We start from the raw sequence: 20,301 nt of genomic DNA, 5'->3' as shown, positions 1-20,301 counted from the left end.
TGATCACACTGCCTGCACTCTGTATCAGTAACAGTTATGGGAGAGGAGACAGGAGCACACACACACAGCACTGCACTTACATCCAGGCACCTCCCCCTTATAGGGATACATCACAGCCCAATACCTGTGTGATCACACTGCCTGCACTCTGTATCAGTAACAGTTATGGGAGAGGAGACAGGAGCACACACACACACACAGCACTGCACTTACATCCAGGTACCTCCCCCTTATAGGGATACATCACAGCCCAATACCTGTGTGATCACACTGTCTGCACTCTGTATCAGTAACAGTTATGGGAGAGGAGACAGGAGCACACACACACAGCACTGCACTTACATCCAGGTTCCTCCTCCTTATAGGGATACATCACAGCCCAATACCTGTGTGATCACTCTGCCTGCACTCTGTATCAGTAACAGTTATGGGAGAGGAGACAGGAGCACACGCACACAGCTCTGCACTTACATCCAGGCACCTCCCCCTTATAGGGATACATCACTGCCCAATACCTGTGTGATCACACTGCCTGCACTCTGTATCAGTAACAGTTATGGGAGAGGAGACAGGAGCACACACACACAACACTGCACTTACATCCAGGTACCTCCCCCTTATAGGGATACATCACAGCCCAATACCTGTGTGATCACACTGCCTGCACTCTGTATCAGTAACAGTTATGGGAGAGGAGACAGGTGCACACACACAGCACTGCACTTACATCCAGGTACCTCCCCCTTATAGGGATACATCACTGCCCAATACCTGTGTGATCACACTGCCTGCACTCTGTATCAGTAACAGTTATGGGAGAGGAGACAGGAGCACACACACACAGCACTGCACTTACATCCAGGCACCTCCCCCTTATAGGGATACATCACAGCCCAATACCTGTGTGATCACACTGTCTGCACTCTGTATCAGTAACAGTTATGGGAGAGGAGACAGGAGCACACACACACAGCACTGCACTTACATCCCGGTACCTCCCCCTTATAGGGATACATCACAGCCCAATACCTGTGTGATCACACTGCCTGCACTCTGTATCAGTAACAGTTATGGGAGAGGAGACAGTAGCACACACACAGCACTGCACTTACATCCAGGTACCTCCCCCTTATAGGGATACATCACAGCCCAATACCTGTGTGATCACACTGCCTGCACTCTGTATCAGTAACAGTTATGGGAGAGGAGACAGGAGCACACACAAACACAGCACTGCACTTACATCCAGGCACCTCCCCCTTATAGGGATACATCACAGCCCAATACCTGTGTGATCACACTGCCTGCACTCTGTATCAGTAACAGTTATGGGAGAGGAGACAGGAGCACACACACACACAGCACTGCACTTACATCCAGGCACCTCCCCCTTATAGGGATACATCACTGCCCAATACCTGTGTGATCACACTGCCTGCACTCTGTATCAGTAACAGTTATGGGAGAGGAGACAGGAGCACACACACACACACAGCTCTGCACTTTCATCCAGGTACCTCCCTCTTATAGGGATACATCACTGCCCAATACCTGTGTGATCACACTGCCTGCACTCTGTATCAGTAACAGTTATGGGAGAGGAGACAGGAGCACACACACACAGCACTGCACATACATCCAGGTACCTCCCCCTTATAGGGATACATCACAGCCCAATACCTGTGTGATCACACTGCCTGCACTCTGTATCAGTAACAGTTATGGGAGAGGAGACAGGAGCACACACACAGCACTGCACTTACATCCAGGTACCTCCCCCTTATAGGGATGCATCACAGCCCAATACCTGTGTGATCACACTGCCTGCACTCTGTATCAGTAACAGTTATGGGAGAGGAGACAGGAGCACACACACAGCTCTGCACTTACATCCAGGCACCTCCCCCTTATAGGGATACATCACAGCCCAATACCTGTGTGATCACACTGCCTGCACTCTGTATCAGTAACAGTTATGGGAGAGGAGACAGGTGCACACACACAGCACTGCACTTACATCCAGGTACCTCCCCCTTATAGGGATACATCACTGCCCAATACCTGTGTGATCACACTGCCTGCACTCTGTATCAGTAACAGTTATGGGAGAGGAGACAGGAGCACACACACACAGCACTGCACTTACATCCAGGCACCTCCCCCTTATAAGGATACATCACAGCCCAATACCTGTGTGATCACACTGCCTGCACTCTGTATCAGTAACAGTTATGGGAGAGGAGACAGGAGCACACACACACACACAGCACTGCACTTACATCCAGGTACCTCCCCCTTATAGGGATACATCACAGCCCAATACCTGTGTGATCACACTGTCTGCACTCTGTATCAGTAACAGTTATGGGAGAGGAGACAGGAGCACACACACACAGCACTGCACTTACATCCAGGTTCCTCCTCCTTATAGGGATACATCACAGCCCAATACCTGTGTGATCACACTGCCTGCACTCTGTATCAGTAACAGTTATGGGAGAGGAGACAGGAGCACACGCACACAGCTCTGCACTTACATCCAGGCACCTCCCCCTTATAGGGATACATCACTGCCCAATACCTGTGTGATCACACTGCCTGCACTCTGTATCAGTAACAGTTATGGGAGAGGAGACAGGAGCACACACACACAACACTGCACTTACATCCAGGTACCTCCCCCTTATAGGGATACATCACAGCCCAATACCTGTGTGATCACACTGCCTGCACTCTGTATCAGTAACAGTTATGGGAGAGGAGACAGGTGCACACACACAGCACTGCACTTACATCCAGGTACCTTCCCCTTATAGGGATACATCACTGCCCAATACCTGTGTGATCACACTGCCTGCACTCTGTATCAGTAACAGTTATGGGAGAGGAGACAGGAGCACACACACACAGCACTGCACTTACATCCAGGCACCTCCCCCTTATAGGGATACATCACAGCCCAATACCTGTGTGATCACACTGCCTGCACTCTGTATCAGTAACAGTTATGGGAGAGGAGACAGGAGCACACACACACACAGCACTGCACTTACATCCAGGTACCTCCCCCTTATAGGGATACATCACAGCCCAATACCTGTGTGATCACACTGTCTGCACTCTGTATCAGTAACAGTTATGGGAGAGGAGACAGGAGCACACACACACAGCACTGCACTTACATCCCGGTACCTCCCCCTTATAGGGATACATCACAGCCCAATACCTGTGTGATCACACTGCCTGCACTCTGTATCAGTAACAGTTATGGGAGAGGAGACAGTAGCACACACACAGCACTGCACTTACATCCAGGTACCTCCCCCTTATAGGGATACATCACAGCCCAATACCTGTGTGATCACACTGCCTGCACTCTGTATCAGTAACAGTTATGGGAGAGGAGACAGGAGCACACACAAACACAGCACTGCACTTACATCCAGGCACCTCCCCCTTATAGGGATACATCACAGCCCAATACCTGTGTGATCACACTGCCTGCACTCTGTATCAGTAACAGTTATGGGAGAGGAGACAGGAGCACACACACACACAGCACTGCACTTACATCCAGGCACCTCCCCCTTATAGGGATACATCACTGCCCAATACCTGTGTGATCACACTGCCTGCACTCTGTATCAGTAACAGTTATGGGAGAGGAGACAGGAGCACACACACAGCTCTGCACTTTCATCCAGGTACCTCCCTCTTATAGGGATACATCACTGCCCAATACCTGTGTGATCACACTGCCTGCACTCTGTATCAGTAACAGTTATGGGAGAGGAGACAGGAGCACACACACACAGCACTGCACATACATCCAGGTACCTCCCCCTTATAGGGATACATCACAGCCCAATACCTGTGTGATCACACTGCCTGCACTCTGTATCAGTAACAGTTATGGGAGAGGAGACAGGAGCACACACACAGCACTGCACTTACATCCAGGTACCTCCCCCTTATAGGGATACATCACAGCCCAATACCTGTGTGATCACACTGCCTGCACTCTGTATCAGTAACAGTTATGGGAGAGGAGACAGGAGCACACACACAGCTCTGCACTTACATCCAGGCACCTCCCCCTTATAGGGATACATCACAGCCCAATACCTGTGTGATCACACTGCCTGCACTCTGTATCAGTAACAGTTATGGGAGAGGAGACAGGAGCACACACACAGCACTGCACTTACATCCAGGTACCTCCCCCTTATAGGGATACATCACAGCCCAATACCTGTGTGATCACACTGCCTGCACTCTGTATCAGTAACAGTTATGGGAGAGGAGACAGGAGCACACACACAGCTCTGCACTTACATCCAGGCACCTCCCCCTTATAGGGATACATCACAGCCCAATACCTGTGTGATCACACTGCCTGCACTCTGTATCAGTAACAGTTATGGGAGAGGAGACAGGAGCACACACACAGCACTGCACTTACATCCAGGTACCTCCCCCTTATAGGGATACATCACAGCCCAATACCTGTGTGATCACACTGCCTGCACTCTGTATCAGTAACAGTTATGGGAGAGGAGACAGGAGCACACACACACAGCACTGCACTTACATCCAGGCACCTCCCCCTTATAGGGATACATCACAGCCCAATACCTGTGTGATCACACTGCCTGCACTCTGTATCAGTAACAGTTATGGGAGAGGAGACAGGAGCACACACACAGCTCTGCACTTACATCCAGGTACCTCCCCCTTATAGGGATACATCACAGCCCAATACCTGTGTGATCACACTGCCTGCACTCTGTATCAGTAACAGTTATGGGAGAGGAGACAGGAGCACACACACACAGCACTGCACTTACATCCAGGCACCTCCCCCTTATAGGGATACATCACAGCCCAATACCTGTGTGATCACACTGCCTGCACTCTGTATCAGTAACAGTTATGGGAGAGGAGACAGGAGCACACACACAGCTCTGCACTTACATCCAGGTACCTCCCCCTTATAGGGATACATCACAGCCCAATACCTGTGTGATCACACTGCCTGCACTCTGTATCAGTAACAGTTATGGGAGAGGAGACAGGAGCACACACACAGCTCTGCACTTACATCCAGGTACCTCCCCCTTATAGGGATACATCACAGCCCAATACCTGTGTGATCACACTGCCTGCACTCTGTATCAGTAACAGTTATGGGAGAGGAGACAGGAGCACACACACACACAGCACTGCACATACATCCAGGTACCTCCCCCTTATAGGGATACATCACAGCCCAATACCTGTGTGATGACACTGCCTGCACTCTGTATCAGTAACAGTTATGGGAGAGGAGACAGGAGCACACACACACACAGCTCTGGGCTGGCACCGGGCACACAGAGGGATAGATGTCAGTGGCCTCTGTGTCTGGTAAGATTATTATATAAATCACATTCCCTACAGCTCACCTGTCGCATAGATCTGAGATGGAGCAGAGGAGTAAGGAGGACTGTAAGGATATAGAAATTGCTGGACACAGCTATATGTGGTGGTCACGTCTTCATATACTTTATCTATATGTAACACAGAGGAGGTGTCTGAGCTCCGTATTATTACACCATTCTTGTAAAATATTGTGTTTCTTCCATAAGAGAAATAATGACTGTGACATTCCAGAGTCAGAGGGTCTCCTTCATAGATGAAGGGGGGTCTCTGTAGGATGACATCCTCTAAAATATAAAAACAGTATTACCAATGTGTTAATGAGTCTAATTGTACGACAAGTGGGAAATGAGCTGAGCTGCATAACTCACCATTAATAACAACATGCAGGAAGACGGGATGGCTGTACTCGCTAGTACTGGTCCTACACTGGTAATCTCCGCTGTCTGCCACCGTATCGGCATTGTTAATATCAAAGCTGTGCCAGTGTATTCCATATATCAGTTGATTGTCTTTATACCAATAATAATATGTCTGCATCCCATCAACAGCTGATCCTGTGTTACATGTTATAGTCAGAGAGTCGCCGGGTAGTATATTATAATAATTAGGAGTGAAGGTCACCACGGGTCTGACGGCAGCTCCTACAAAACAGGAGAAGTTATTATATTACAGTATAATATCCAGGGATAGATAGAATGCTGGACAGGTGCCTGTAATCATTACATAGATGCTGCATAGTGGGTACTTTCCCAGCAACTGGTACATGGTAATTCTGAGAGAGGAGCCAAACAACCTGTACAGTTCCCTAATGTATTAGACCTTGCGCGCTTTGTGGTCGTCAGCTTTGTGATCAGCCGGTTGGGTGAAGGTGCCCACACACATACCGATCTGCACACGATCAGCCGATGTGTACGATTTCCCTTAAAACTCTCCCCGGCAGCTCTGCACACGATTTGGTGTCCAATCTTCAAACGATCTCTCCTGCATCCAGACTCTCACAGTGCATCGCCTCCTAGATTGTCAGATCTGCCCTACTGCACGGCAGACCTGACGATGCGATGTGCGACCAGCGGGGACGCGCATCGGCATCGTGCTCGTGAGTATAAACTCACGATTTGTACTTTTTGTACCCGATTCGTCGTCACGATTTGTCGAAATCGGCCAGATCGTGTAAAATGTCGCTATATGTGTGGGCACCTTAACATTTGTCTACCAGTGACCATGAGCAATTCTTATATAAATACAGGAGGCTGGCTGAGGAGCGTCGCTGTCACCCACAGGTACCATCATACTTATCATCAGTCATTTATTTCAAAGACCTTTATAACCTCAATTTAAAAAATAGTGGCTCCTAACTGTTTATATGTGCAGCTATACCTATAATTTCCTGGCTGGGTTATGGGCATGGCTTCTGGGCTTGGTGTAACCTTCTCAGAAGTAAGGTAAGGAGGTATTTTGTGGTTGGCACCAATTATTACCAACTGATATTACAAGCCGAGGTACTTTATTAGCAGGGCTGGCTCGAGGCATGTTCGACCAGTGCAGTCAAACAGGGGTGCCACCCCATAGAGGGCATACCCTACCAGCCATTCTCGATTTCAGCGGGACAGTCCCGTTTTTTGGGAACTGCCCTGCTGTTCCACCCTCGGGACGAAGTGTCCAGCGAGTGGTCGGGATGTTGGGAACCTCCCCTGCTGCAGTTGTGCCTGGCCCTGGAGAGGAGGAATGGATGCCGGGCGCGTGCATTCCTAGGTCATAATAGGTACGCGAGTGAAGAGGTGCCGGGGACCACACCAGCACAGTTCGCGGCAACCCCTGGAGCTGGTCCTGTTTATTAGACTGATCCCAACTGCCAAACTAAGGATGCAGGTTTGGGATTCCAAGGTGGCGTGTGGTTACAGAGAATGTTGTCCAATCAATATACTGGATTGACTAGAGAATGGAACATTTTAATATGGTTATTACCTAGATTTATATAAGCTATAACATTTTATTTCCCAGGTCACCCAGCAGGTGCACAGGTATACTCATTACTCACTGACACATTTCCCAGGTTACCCAGCAGGTGGCACAAGTGTAGTTATTACTCACTGGCACATATCCCAGGTCACCCAGCAGGTGCACAGGTGTAGTCTTTACTCACTGACATATTACCCAGGTCACCCAGCAGGTGCACAGGTGTAGTCATTACTCACTGGCACATATCCCAGGTCACCCAGCAGGTGCACAGGTGTAGTCATTACTCACTGACACATTTCCCAGGTCACCCAGCAGGAGCACAGGTGTAGTCATTACTCACTGACACATTTCCCAGGTCACCCAGCAGATCAACAGGTGTAGTCATTACTCACTGACACAGTTCCCAGGTCACCCAGCAGGAGCACAGGTGTAATCATTATTCACTGACACATTTCCCAGGTCACCCAGCAGCTGCACAGGTGTAGTCATTACTCACTGACACATTTCCCAGGTCACCCAGCAGGTGCACAGGTGTAGTCATTACTCACTGACACAGTTCCCAGGTCACCCAGCAGGAGCACAGGTGTAATCATTACTCACTGACACATTTCCCAGGTCACCCAGCAGCTGCACAGGTGTAGTCATTACTCACTGACACATATCCCAGGTCACCCAGCAGGTGCACAGGTGTAGTCATTACTCACTGACACATATCCCAGGTCACCCAGCAGGTGCACAGGTGTAGTCATTACTCACTGACACATTTCCCAGGTCACCCAGCAAGTGCACAGGTGTAGTCATTACTGACACAGTTCCCAGGTCACCCAGCAGGAGCACAGGTGTAATCATTACTCACTGACACATTTCCCAGGTCACCCAGCAGGTCCACAGGTGTAGTCATTACTCACTGACACAGTTCCCAGGTCACCCAGCAGGAGCACAGGTGTAATCATTACTCACTGACACATTTCCCAGGTCACCCAGCAGGAGCACAGGTGTAGTCATTACTCACTGACACATTTCCCAGGTCACCCAGCAGGTGCACAGGTGTAATCATTACTCACTGACACATTTCCCAGGTCACCCAGCAGGTGCACAGGTGTAGTCATTACTCACTGACACATTTCCCAGGTCACCCAGCAGCTGCACAGGTGTAGTCATTACTCACTGACACATTTCCCAGGTCACCCAGCAAGTGCACAGGTGTAGTCATTACTCACTGACACAGTTCCCAGGTCACCCAGCAGGAGCACAGGTGTAGTCATTACTCACTGACACATTTCCCAGGTCACCCAACAGTGTCATGACTCACTGACACATTTTAAGACATCCACAGGTGGAGCTAATTATTTCACTTGTGATTCTGTGAGGAGACCTGGAAACCATGCACTGTTTGGGGTCTGAGGACCAAGTTTGAGAACCTGTGAGGCAAAGCATTGTGCATCTGATTGAGGTTGGAGCAGATTAGAGGCATCATCTGTTGATGGGATTATTGTCTGATATGTTATAGCTTGGTTATATTGCATTATCCTTAAATCCATCCTATGCAGTACGTTACTAATACAGGTGAATGAGCTATAAAATGCTCTCATATTAAAATTTACTTTTCTTTAATGGACATTAGTATGGGTGACCAGTTTCTGTTGGCTCACCATAAACTCAAATAGTAGATTTATGAAAGTCTTGCATCCTGCCATACAGTATTGGCTGAGTGCTGGTCAGCTTGTGGTTGCAGTGTCACCTGGTGCGGGGAGGGATGCTGTGCTGGCAGCGTAGCCATGCGACACCGAAAAAGGGCCGTGGCCTTGGCCAAATTCCGTAGTCCCAATTCCCGTGCTTTTTTATTGCATGCCTACTATCCCGGTTTGGTTGGGAGCCTCCCGAAAATCGGGTGCCGCTTCCAACCTCCCAGAACAGTAGGCATATGTCCCGGGAAGAAATCTCGGCTCCTGCCCGCCCGCCGGACGCAACAGAAAAAATATTTACCTGCAGCGGGGGCTGATGACGTGATTCGCGCTAAATCGCGTCATCGTGGCCCCGCCCCTGGCAACACATTGCCGAAATTACAGGCATTATGTTGCCAGGGGCGGGGCCGCGATGACGCCATCGTGATGTCACGCCCCCGGCTCACCCTCAATTCTTTGCCACGCCCCCCAGCTGTGCTGAGCTGGCTGCTTCTCTCGAAAGACGCAGCCAGAAAGTCGGCAAGCCTGATGCAGAATAATTATTGGCTGCTTTTGCATGTAGCCCACAAATGCAGGACAGCCTTATTATTATTACACCACTAATTACAGTAGATTAGAGTTTGGACACACCCCTCCCACATCTAGCTCTCCCTGAGCATATGAAATCAGTCCCACCTGCACTGCAGAATGGTGTTACCCAGGTGCCAGGTCACTGGCTATTTTTTTTTTTCTTTGTTTCCACCAGTTTAGAGGAAGTGACCACGGAGGATGACGTCCCATAGTAAGTCTATGCCTCATCTTGCTATCCATACTGTATGTGTAAAGTGTACTGAGTCTGTGTATTAGTGCTGGAGAGACCTATATAAAATGATAAGTGCTGGAGAGATACAGTATATGTGCCCTCAGGACTGAGATAATTCCTAATGTGCTGAAGATTGTGTTTTCTCTGTGTGTCTAACAAACTGCATTAGATGCTAACGTCTGCCGCCTTGGGATGACAAATACATGTATGTCATAGGACAGACAGTGGCCACCTAGGAAGAGAGTACTTTAATGAAAGGACACTGAGATCACTGACCAGTCTGGGGTATTTATGGTATTTTACATAGGAACCTAAAAGTATTTTATGTTCCTATCCTATACATACGTGTGAGTGATACTTCATATTCACAATTTATTGTGTTGAAGTAGTTTAGGAATTGCATTTTCTACCAAGTCCTAATTAAAGAGGTGCTGCAGCAGCTGAGATTAAGTGTGTTTGTGTTTTATTCACAAGAGAGACCCAGTCTGCTAGTTATTTATCATAGAGAAGTATTGATAGGAACCTATTGCATATTAATGTCGTTTGTATGGTGGTAATTAGTTCTTACATACCTTCTATGTTGCTATGGGAACATATTGAGGCAGAGCATGTTATACTGTATGTGGTAATGGCAGGTTGTAAATTGTCTTTTTGCTGATAAGTGCAGGGGGGTCCTTGGTATGAGTCTTGTTATATATAGAGGGTCTTCTCTCATCACCCTACTGTTACTTGATTACAGCCACCAATGCCAGACATTATTCATCCAGGAGGTACAGCTTGGGATAATACAAAGCTGGGCTAGAGATGTGTGATAAATGCTTGCAAACCCTCCATCAGGTACACAATGCTCTGCTCCTGGACTTCCCTCATCATGTATGATTGCAGCCACCTGTGTCATCAGTGACCTACACTAGTGCTCCTACACAGGTGTCTGCAATCATTCATGATGAGGGAAGCCCAGGTGCAGAGCACTGTGTGCCTGATGGGAGGGGTCATGTTAGAGGCTCTGTGATTGGATAGAAGCTGCCCATATGATCAGTTCGCACACACCTCCTGCCAGGGGCTGGCTGGCAAATTTTAGTCTTGGGGGCAAATCCTCAGCACTAGCCCAGGAGCAATGGCCCTTCTTTATAAGGTGTTTAAACTCCTTTCTTGCGGAGGACAAGTGGAGTTACCCCTATGCATATGCATCTACACTGCGAATGATGAACCTGACTTGTCCTCCTTATTGACAGCTAGAGCTCCTCTCGCCCCAAAAAACACCTAACTCCCTGCAGCAGCTGTGGGTGTACCAGAGGGGTCCCTATTATAAATGAAAAATAAATAAAATAAAAAAAATAAATGAAAGATTATAGAAGCTAGAAATGTACCTTTTTTTTTTTTTTTAAACTTTGTGCCCCCATAAAAAAATATCTGCTGACACCTCTCCATCCCCTGTCCTTGCCTTTTCGGTCCCCTGTCTCTCTCTCTCCACCTCTCTTCCTCCCTCTTTTCCCCCTTTGTTCTCATTGCCTCTGAGGGATCAATTCAATTCTTAGAGGCCACCTAGGGCTGTGCAGTGCCAGCCAGGGGGCGCTATCACCCACTTTTGGAATCACTGCCTTAAAGAAAGCCCATTCCATCTGTACAGCTCTATATACAGTGTTCTACAGCAATAATTATCTCACCAGTACCACACACTGTACAACATATAAACCAGACATACTACTGTCTGTATGTATATGGCCATACATAGAGTATAGGACACAGGATATAATACCTGGCATAGAGAACAAGAGAATGAGCACTATACATATAAAGGAAAATAGGTACTCACAATTGCATCCTGCATGCACAACGAGATAGTGACACTGGGTCTGACTCAGTAAGGATCGCTATTGCCATCGCGGCTCCGTAATCGCACGCAGTTCTACTGTGAAAATATGCTAATGAATGCAAACGCACAGCCAGCATAGAGACGCTCACTTGCCCTATCTCACATCCGTCATACCTGGCAGTCCTGCGTATACATTGATATCATCGAGTAGCATCGCCCCCTCACGCACAATTACAGCAGCTCTGACCTTACTCAGAATTGGCTAACCTCCTCGCACGCAGTAAGTACACAAGCTGCGTATGCCGTCACAGTGGCTAATTTATGCACGCCCCTGTAAGGGCGTTCACACGGACAGGCACGCCTGCGTTTCTCTAACCACACCACCCCCAAACACTCGCTGCCTGTCACCCTGCGACGGCTTTCCATGTTCTGCGTGATCACAGTGCGATCGCATTTCAGCCGCTGAGCTCTGCGGTGCATGCACCATCGACCAATCTGCATACGCCGTTGCAATTGCGATCCGTGCTGAATCAGCCCCCATATTCACTATTTGCCGGGTACTCACCGGTTCCTCCATTACTCAGTGCTGAAAAACAAAATGCGCTATTTAGATACAAGATAAAAATATATACTGAATTTCTGGTGTGTGTCTTATTATGTAATACTCAAAAACCGAATGACGACAAAGTATCGCGGCTCGGCTCATATTGAATAGGGATCACAGGCGGCAACTGATGAGAGTAGATACCTGTCAGGGGAGAACGGGGAGAAAGTCTGCTGCTTGGATTTAAGTCCGTGGTGAAAGGAGTCCCTGTACGCACAGAGGGCGTGATTCAGACCCGATCGCGAGGGCTGTGCGCTCGCAACCGGGTCGATGGTGGCCCAGAGCGCATGCGCACGACAGAGTTGGCTCCGTCGTGCGCATGCGTGAGACCCGGATAGCAACTGGCAATCAGTCGCTCAGGGTCTCGCACCAAAGGGGGCGTGCTGTCGATGTTGAATGAGCCGAAATCTCTCTGGGGCTTGCGGCCACGAGACCCTACCACAAGGGTCTCGTCGCAAGCCCGATGGTCGCGATGGTCTTGACCATCGCGACCATCATCCTGGCCGCTCGCTATAGCTGTGGGTGGTCAAAAAAATAAATAAAACGGCCCTGATTCAGAGCGAGCGCTCTGTCAGAGCGCCCGGCTCTGAATCAGGACCAGAGACTCCTGTGGAGACGTGGCCCGCTAGAACAAAACAGTGATCTAAACAATAAAGGAATTCAAATGATGGTAATATATGTGATCATTTATGTAAAGGGCCCCGTAGTCACATTTATTGACAGGTGCTCCCAGAGAGTTAACTCTTTGGGCGGAATTCAATTGTCTTCGCGGCCCGCATCTCCCGTCTAAAGTGACAGATCGCGGGCCGCTATGCAATTGTCCAAGATTTTCGTGCTGATCGCGCCCCTAGAGGTCAGGTCTAGCTGCGTAAGGCAGCTAAACCTGACAGGAGCAAGAATTGAATAGCTCTGTCGGGCGCGATAGGGGCTGGAAAGAATTGAATTCCGCCCCTTATTGTTTAGATCACTATAGGGACTCCTTTCACCACGGACTTAAATCCAAACAGCAGACTTTCTCCCTGTTCTCCGCTGACAGGTTCTACTCTCAAATGTATTTTCTAGTCTAGAGAGAGACTTATTAAGTCCGCTGTGTTGCTGCATTCAATTACAAAAACATTTATACAGGGACTTATGTATGAAATTCTGTCAATACACGTGATCATTTCGCCACTGATTTATATTGGTGTTTTACATCAATATAGGACACAGAATTACAAGATTTACCTGAAGTATTTATCTTTATTGTTTTTCTTCATTTCACTACAAACATACTGTATGTACCTTTGCATGAATTTATTTATTTCTTTTTATTTATTTCTTTGGCGCTTAGCACTTTGCATTTTCTTGTCAGATTAATAAATTTTGATGATTCTGTTTTATGTTCATATTTAACTACACGGAGACATTTGTGTGTTATAAAGAGTTGTGGGATAGTGTGGATGCGTCAGAGTGGTGCCGGGCGCTGTAACTTCTGAGCGGCTCATGTGCATGCTGCAGATGTCACATATATTACGTGGTAAGACGCTCACCATTAATGGCAATTTTCTGCACATCTTTGCAGGTAGCACTTTAGGAGATCTCTGATAAAATAATTGTCCATTTCTGTATTTATTACGTGTTCATTGTACAGTTATGTCATTGGTGTCGTCATTCAGTTTTTGAGCATTACAGAGTGTTATTTTGGAAAAACAATTCGCCTTTTTATATAGGTAAATTCTAATAGGAGATCTGCACTACAATACTGTGGTTTTTATACTACAAAGTTGTAGTTTTACATATTTTTGAATATTAAAATATATATATATATAAAATATAGTGAGATACTGAGACAGCGCTCAATCCCATAAGTTTCTGTGTATATGCAGTTAATCTCTATAGATACGGATAATATAGTCCACTATAGTCCCGTTTTTTGTGGTGGCTGCTGTATGTTCTCCAGGAGAATCAATTGTTGTGTGATCCAGGAAGGTTTGTGGAAAAGAAAAAGGTGAGAACAAGTGCCTATATAGTGTAGTATTATATGAAATATACAGCACACTCTATTTAAAATTGGCATGCGTACCGTAATGACCCAGAGCAACAGGCAATAAAATATGAGTCCTTATTCGGGCTTCACCAAAGTAGTCCTCTTATATTCCCCAAACGTAGCTTGTTACATCCTCCAAATATAGGATTTAAGGAGAAAGAGGACACTTCTCATAGTGTAGTACGTTTAAAAGATTTTTAATCAAAAATACACACAACACACAAAGAAATGAAGAATGACATTAATAAAGATTGAAATAGGCTTATCTGATAGTAGCTGGTTTCAGAGTTAAGGAGCGTACACATGGTCAGATTTGTCAGACTTGTCAGATTTGTCAGATGAACGATTGAACGATTAAACGATCTGAACGATTTTACCAAAGATTTGAACGATTTGAACGATTTGAACGATTGAACGATTTTTGACTGCATTAAAATGAATGGAATCGTCCAAGTCTGACTGCAAACCCATCAGATGTCAGATATCGTTATCTGACAAACGGGAACGCGCATCGTTGATCGTCCATCGTTCAGGCATGTCAGATATGAACGATTTTCCTTCAGATATGAACGACTGAACGATTTTTAAATCGTTATCATTCATATCTGAAGGAAAAATCTGATCATGTGTATGCACCTTTAGGGATACATCCACAGTCCTCAACGCGTTTCGTCCTTATTGCAAATGTAGCTGGACTTCTTCAGGAGGATTCACACACATTAGTCTAAAATGCTCTCTTATATACCCTTAGATACAATTATTAGTGTCTAATACAGGTGTTTCCGGTGTTTGCCGCCATTTTGTAGGGTATCGCGCATGCGCGGGATTGATATCACACTCGCGAAATTCCAGGAGATGCATACCTCCATGCGTGAGTCGCGGCGCCATCTTATGTTTACCCACGCATGCGCGAAACACCCTGACATCTCGTGGGTCTCTAAGAGAGATGAAGCATCACGCGTGACTCGCGGCGCCATTTTGTGTTTCCCGCGCATGCGCGGTAAACACTTTGCCGGAGACATGCTATTGTAATGCAATATAAGGAGTTGTTATGAGCGATGCTGTTAAAATCACCTATAACAAATTTTGTCCTTAAATTAAGGCTGATTTTCATATTTGGCTAGAACATTTATCACTTATTTCAAATAGTGATGATGTTTGTACATTCAAAGAATGTCCCACCTATAGTGGCCATTTTGTTGGAGTACCTTTTAACATTATAACAGCAATCGCTCTACAGTTTAAAACACATATTGGCATGAACTTATTAGCAATAATACATATATAGCAGCATATTTCTTTAAAAACACTAGCAGCAAAATGGAGTGAAAATCAAAATAAAAATAGACTAAAATGAGGATGTATATAAAGGAGGATACATTAAAAGTGCAAAACAGATTAGTGCATTGACATTAAAACGCATGTACATGCGGGCATCATAAAAAATAGGGTTATAAATATCACTAAATATTACAGATGTGCAGAATAAAATTATAAAAATGGTGCGATCTCATATGTTTCATTCAGACCAAATGGGGCCATTGTGTTTAGAGTATAGATCCAATTCATTTCACGTTGTGACAGTTTCTTTTCCCTATCTCCGCCCCTATCCCCCAGTGAGACACATTCTATAGCTTTATACTTTAAACCAGTGGGGTCTGCATTGTGATATTTGCAAAAATGTTTGGGGACGGCGTGGTTGTCAACCCTGTTTCTTATTCCTCGTATATGTTCTTGGATTCTCAGTTTCACATTTCTTTTTGTCTTGCCTACATATTTCAAATGACAAGGACATTCAATTACGTATATAACCCAATTGCTCATGCAATTCATCAGACTCTTGATTTTATAAAAAGATGTATTATCATGATTGGAGAAGTGGCTGTTATTGGTATTCACAAACTTACAGATATTACAATTATTGCATTTAAAAAAACCATTTGTTTGCCTAATCCATTGTGGGGGTTTGGTTTCTAATGTTTTTAGATTGCTGGGAGCAAGAGAATTTTTTAGATTATTTGCTTTCCTAAAAGCCAGTAATGGTTTGTCCGGGAGTACTTCTCCAAGAATTTGATCAGTCTTTAGTATATTCCAATGTTTAATGAATATTCTTCGTATTTCTTTTTCTTTGCTGTTATATTGAGTGACAAAAATTGGGTTGTTTTTGGTTGTAGTCCTAGGTCTGTAGACCAAAAGATCTTCCCGTTTGATACTGGTCGCTCTTTCTGTAGCTTGGCATACGATTTCTTCTGGATATCCCCTTTCCCGAAACCTGTTGGAATAGATGTCCGCTTGTTCTTTAAAAGTCTCCATCGATGTACAGTATCTTCGTAGACGACAGAATTGGGAGAATGGTATATTCGTTTTCCAACTATTTTTGTGTCCACTTTAAAATGTACATAACTATTGGTGTCAACCGATTTTATATAGTTAGGACTCTTGATTCCACAATTGTCGCTACTTAAAATTAGATCCAGGTACTCGATTTCATGTTCATTAAATTTATGTTACAAAATGGCGGCAAACACCGGAAACACCTGTATTAGACACTAATAATTGTATCTAAGGGTATATAAGAGAGCATTGTAGACTAATGTGTGTGAATCCTCCTGAAGAAGTCCAGCTACATTTGCAATAAGGACGAAACGCGTTGAGGACTGTGGATGTATCCCTAACTCTGAAACCAGCTACTATCAGATAAGCCTATTTCAATCTTTATTAATGTCATTCTTCATTTCTTTGTGTGTTGTGTGTATTTTTGATTAAAAATCTTTTAAACGTACTACACTATGAGAAGTGTCCTCTTTCTCCTTAAATCCTATATTTGGAGGATGTAACAAGCTACGTTTGGGGAATATAAGAGGACTACTTTGGTGAAGCCCGAATAAGGACTCATATTTTATTGCCTGTTGCTCTGGGTCATTACGGTACGCATGCCAATTTTAAATAGAGTGTGCTGTATATTTCATATAATACTACACTATATAGGCGCTTGTTCTCACCTTTTTCTTTTCTATATATATATATAAAACATTTTATTTGTACTTTTACAATTATGAAGTTAATCTTTAATAATTTTCAGAAGACACACTGTGCCCCACCTATGAGAGTTTGCTCTTCTTTCTCTCTTTACCCTGGATAATGAACTCTCTGGGAGCACCTGTCAATAAATGGGACTACGGGGCCCGTTACATAAATGATCACATATATTACCATCATTATTTAGATCACTGTTTTGTTCCAGGTGCTTAGTTTTTCCTCCTTCCCCAATGCCCTTTATCTATTCAATGTCTTATGTGTCACATTCAGCTTCCTGGACACATTATTAATCTCACAACATATAATCACCACAACAACAAAACATTACTTTTAATTCACATTGTAGATCTGAGTCCCCATCCGCACACATCAAAATATCACTATAAGGAAATATCCTTCTTCAATTCTTTCCCTGATCAAATAGTGTTAATTATTGTGTAATATTACTGTTGCCAAATGACTACCTACTGTATATATTAAATGAATTGAATCCGTATACTTTACAACAGTGGTTCCCTAACTGGGTGCCGCGGGGCACTTGCAGGGGTACCACAGGCTGGTGGTCCAGCACCAAATCAAATTATTTATGGTCACTGTGATAGGGAAACTAGAGCTGCTGGCTGCCAGTCATAAAATATGTGCGCAACCCTGTCCCCACCACATAACTCACCTAAGGGCGACAGCTGAGCGCAACCCTGTCCCCACCACATAACTCACCTAAGGGCGACAGCTGAGCGCAACCCTGTCCCCACCACATAACTCACCTAAGGGCGACAGCTGAGCGCAACCCTGTCCTCACCACATAACTCACCTAAGGGCGACAGCTGAGCGCAACCCTCTCCCCACCACATAACTCACCTAAGGGCGACAGCTGAGCGCAACCCTGTCCTCACCACATAACTCACATAAGGGCGACAGCTGAGCGCAACCCTCTCCCCACCACATAACTCCCCTAAGGGCGACAGCTGAGTGCAACCCTGTCCCCACCACATAACTCACCTAAGGGCGACAGCTGAGCGCAACCCTGTCCCCACCACGTAACTCACCTAAGGGCGACAGCTGAGCGCAACCCTGTCCCCACCACGTAACTCACCTAAGGGCGACAGCTGAGCGCAACCCTGTCCCCACCACGTAACTCACCTAAGGGCGACAGCTGAGCGCAACCATGTCCCCACCACGTAATTCACCTGAGGGCGACAGCTGAGCGCAACCCTGTCCCCACCACGTAACTCACCTAAGGGCGACAGTTGAGCGCAACCCTGTCCCCACCACGTAACTCACTTAAGAGCGACAGCTGAGCGCAACCCTGCCCCCACCACATAACTCACCTAAGGGTGATGTCTGAGCACAATTTACTTCATTTAATAGATATAGATTATTTTTTCCCTGAATTTTTCAATAAGTAACATTTGACCCAGGGCTGCCATGACACAAATACTGATACTCTAGGGCGCCGCCATTAGGGAAAGTTTAGGAACCACTGACTAACAGCATAGAAAGAATTTGGATTTTGATGGCTGATGAAAACCATAGAGCCCCTTCAGCCTGACAGTTTTATTCCTAAATGGGCAAATTAATCCATAGTTGTGTTCTCATTATGCGTATCCCAGGCATGTATACATTACCCCTGCTCCTATATTCTTCACATTACAGACCACCATAGGAACACCCATCAAGCATGCCCTAATAGAAGATCCCCGTACTTGCCCACTAATATGAGGAAGCCCAGGAGTGACATGGTGCTGTTCCTGCTCATACTGAGCAATTGCCTATAGACGCCAGCTGTATGCTGAAGCTGCTGTCACTTCCTGTGGTCAGACAATGTGCATGGAGTATTTCTAGTGAATTTAATAACATCATACACACAGCATGCGGGGAACCTGTCTAGCACTAAATATAAAGTGTGAAGTCATTGGCACAGCTCAAAAGGAAAAAGCTATTTACTCGCAGTGTGATTGGCGGGGAGGTAATGGGGATTGGCAGCAAAAAAACGTTTTCATGGCGTGTCGCATCCTGGGGCTTTGATCCCGTACACAAGAAATAAGGTTCCGGCGTCTGTTTCCACCACCATTCTACAGGAACATAGATGTACCTAGGCCTGTGACATTGAAGCGTCTGTCACCTTAGTGCCTCTGTGTAAGCAGATGCCGGGATTTGCAGAGCTGCAGGTGGGCGTCTCCCGGCGGCTGACACATTTGCATATTTCCGCATAGCAGCTACGTATACACAGGCAGCTGCGGCGTTAGCGCACATCTCTGAATCATGCCCATTGCTGTGAACTGCAGCGCTAGGTTCCACGGAGGGAAGAACAGATGAGCGGTTCTTGGTGTCAGAACAAGTTTCTTCCGGGTCGTCATTTCCATATCAGCTGCCATTTCTATATCCATTCAATGAGCTCCATTATCGGCAGCTCACGTTTTGTTTTTTACCTTGTACGGTAGACAAATTCTGCTCGCACCTCCATAGTCTGTCCGCAGCATCTGCCGCCATCATTTAGTGCGCTGAAGCCTCTGGAATGGGTTTCTGTAGCTTCCGTATATCACTGGACATTCTAGTTACGGCTCTGCCTATAATGGATCTGTTAGTAAGCCACATGTCTCTGTGTATAAAGGCGTATACATGAAGAAGATGGTAAATGTGTTATCTATCTTCGATGAGGGCAGATATCCTGTCTGTACTAACGTATGTGGGACCCATTCATGAACCATGGCGCTATAGTGTGCATAGAACATAGCGGAGATATAACTACAATTGTGTCTGCCCTATAGCAACATTTTTTAAGAGACCTTAGCGCCAAAGTCTTTAGAGCAGGGATGGACCATAAGCGGCCCTCCAGCTGTTTAACTACACATGCCAGCATGCCTTGCAGCAGTTTCAGCATGGTCAGATAGCAAAACTGTGGAAGGGCATGCTGGGATGTGTAGTTTTACAGCAGCTGGGGGTCTCTTA

At 46.0% G+C, this 20,301-nt stretch overlaps 1 protein-coding gene across 1 annotated transcript in view; it reads right to left on the bottom strand.

The window, feature by feature from the left end:
* The window catches only part of LOC148532529 (Fc receptor-like protein 5), a 57,124-nt gene extending 37,282 nt beyond the window's left edge, over positions 1–19,842 (bottom strand). Inside the window, exons 1-3 of the mRNA XM_088467512.1 lie at positions 19,782–19,842; positions 5,790–6,062; positions 5,445–5,705 (exon numbers count right to left, since the gene is read on the bottom strand). Of these exons, the coding sequence (XP_088323638.1) occupies positions 5,445–5,705; positions 5,790–6,062; positions 19,782–19,842 (595 nt within the window). The remainder of the gene's footprint in view (positions 1–5,444; positions 5,706–5,789; positions 6,063–19,781) is intronic.
* Positions 19,843–20,301: the final 459 nt, after the last annotated feature.

Source organism: Taudactylus pleione, unplaced genomic scaffold (genome assembly GCF_031769625.1).
Source record: "Taudactylus pleione unplaced genomic scaffold, aTauple2 ptg000073l, whole genome shotgun sequence".
NCBI lineage: Eukaryota > Metazoa > Chordata > Amphibia > Anura > Myobatrachidae > Taudactylus > Taudactylus pleione.
Note: the sequence above shows the minus strand (reverse complement) of the source record. Positions and strands in the feature narration are given on the sequence as shown.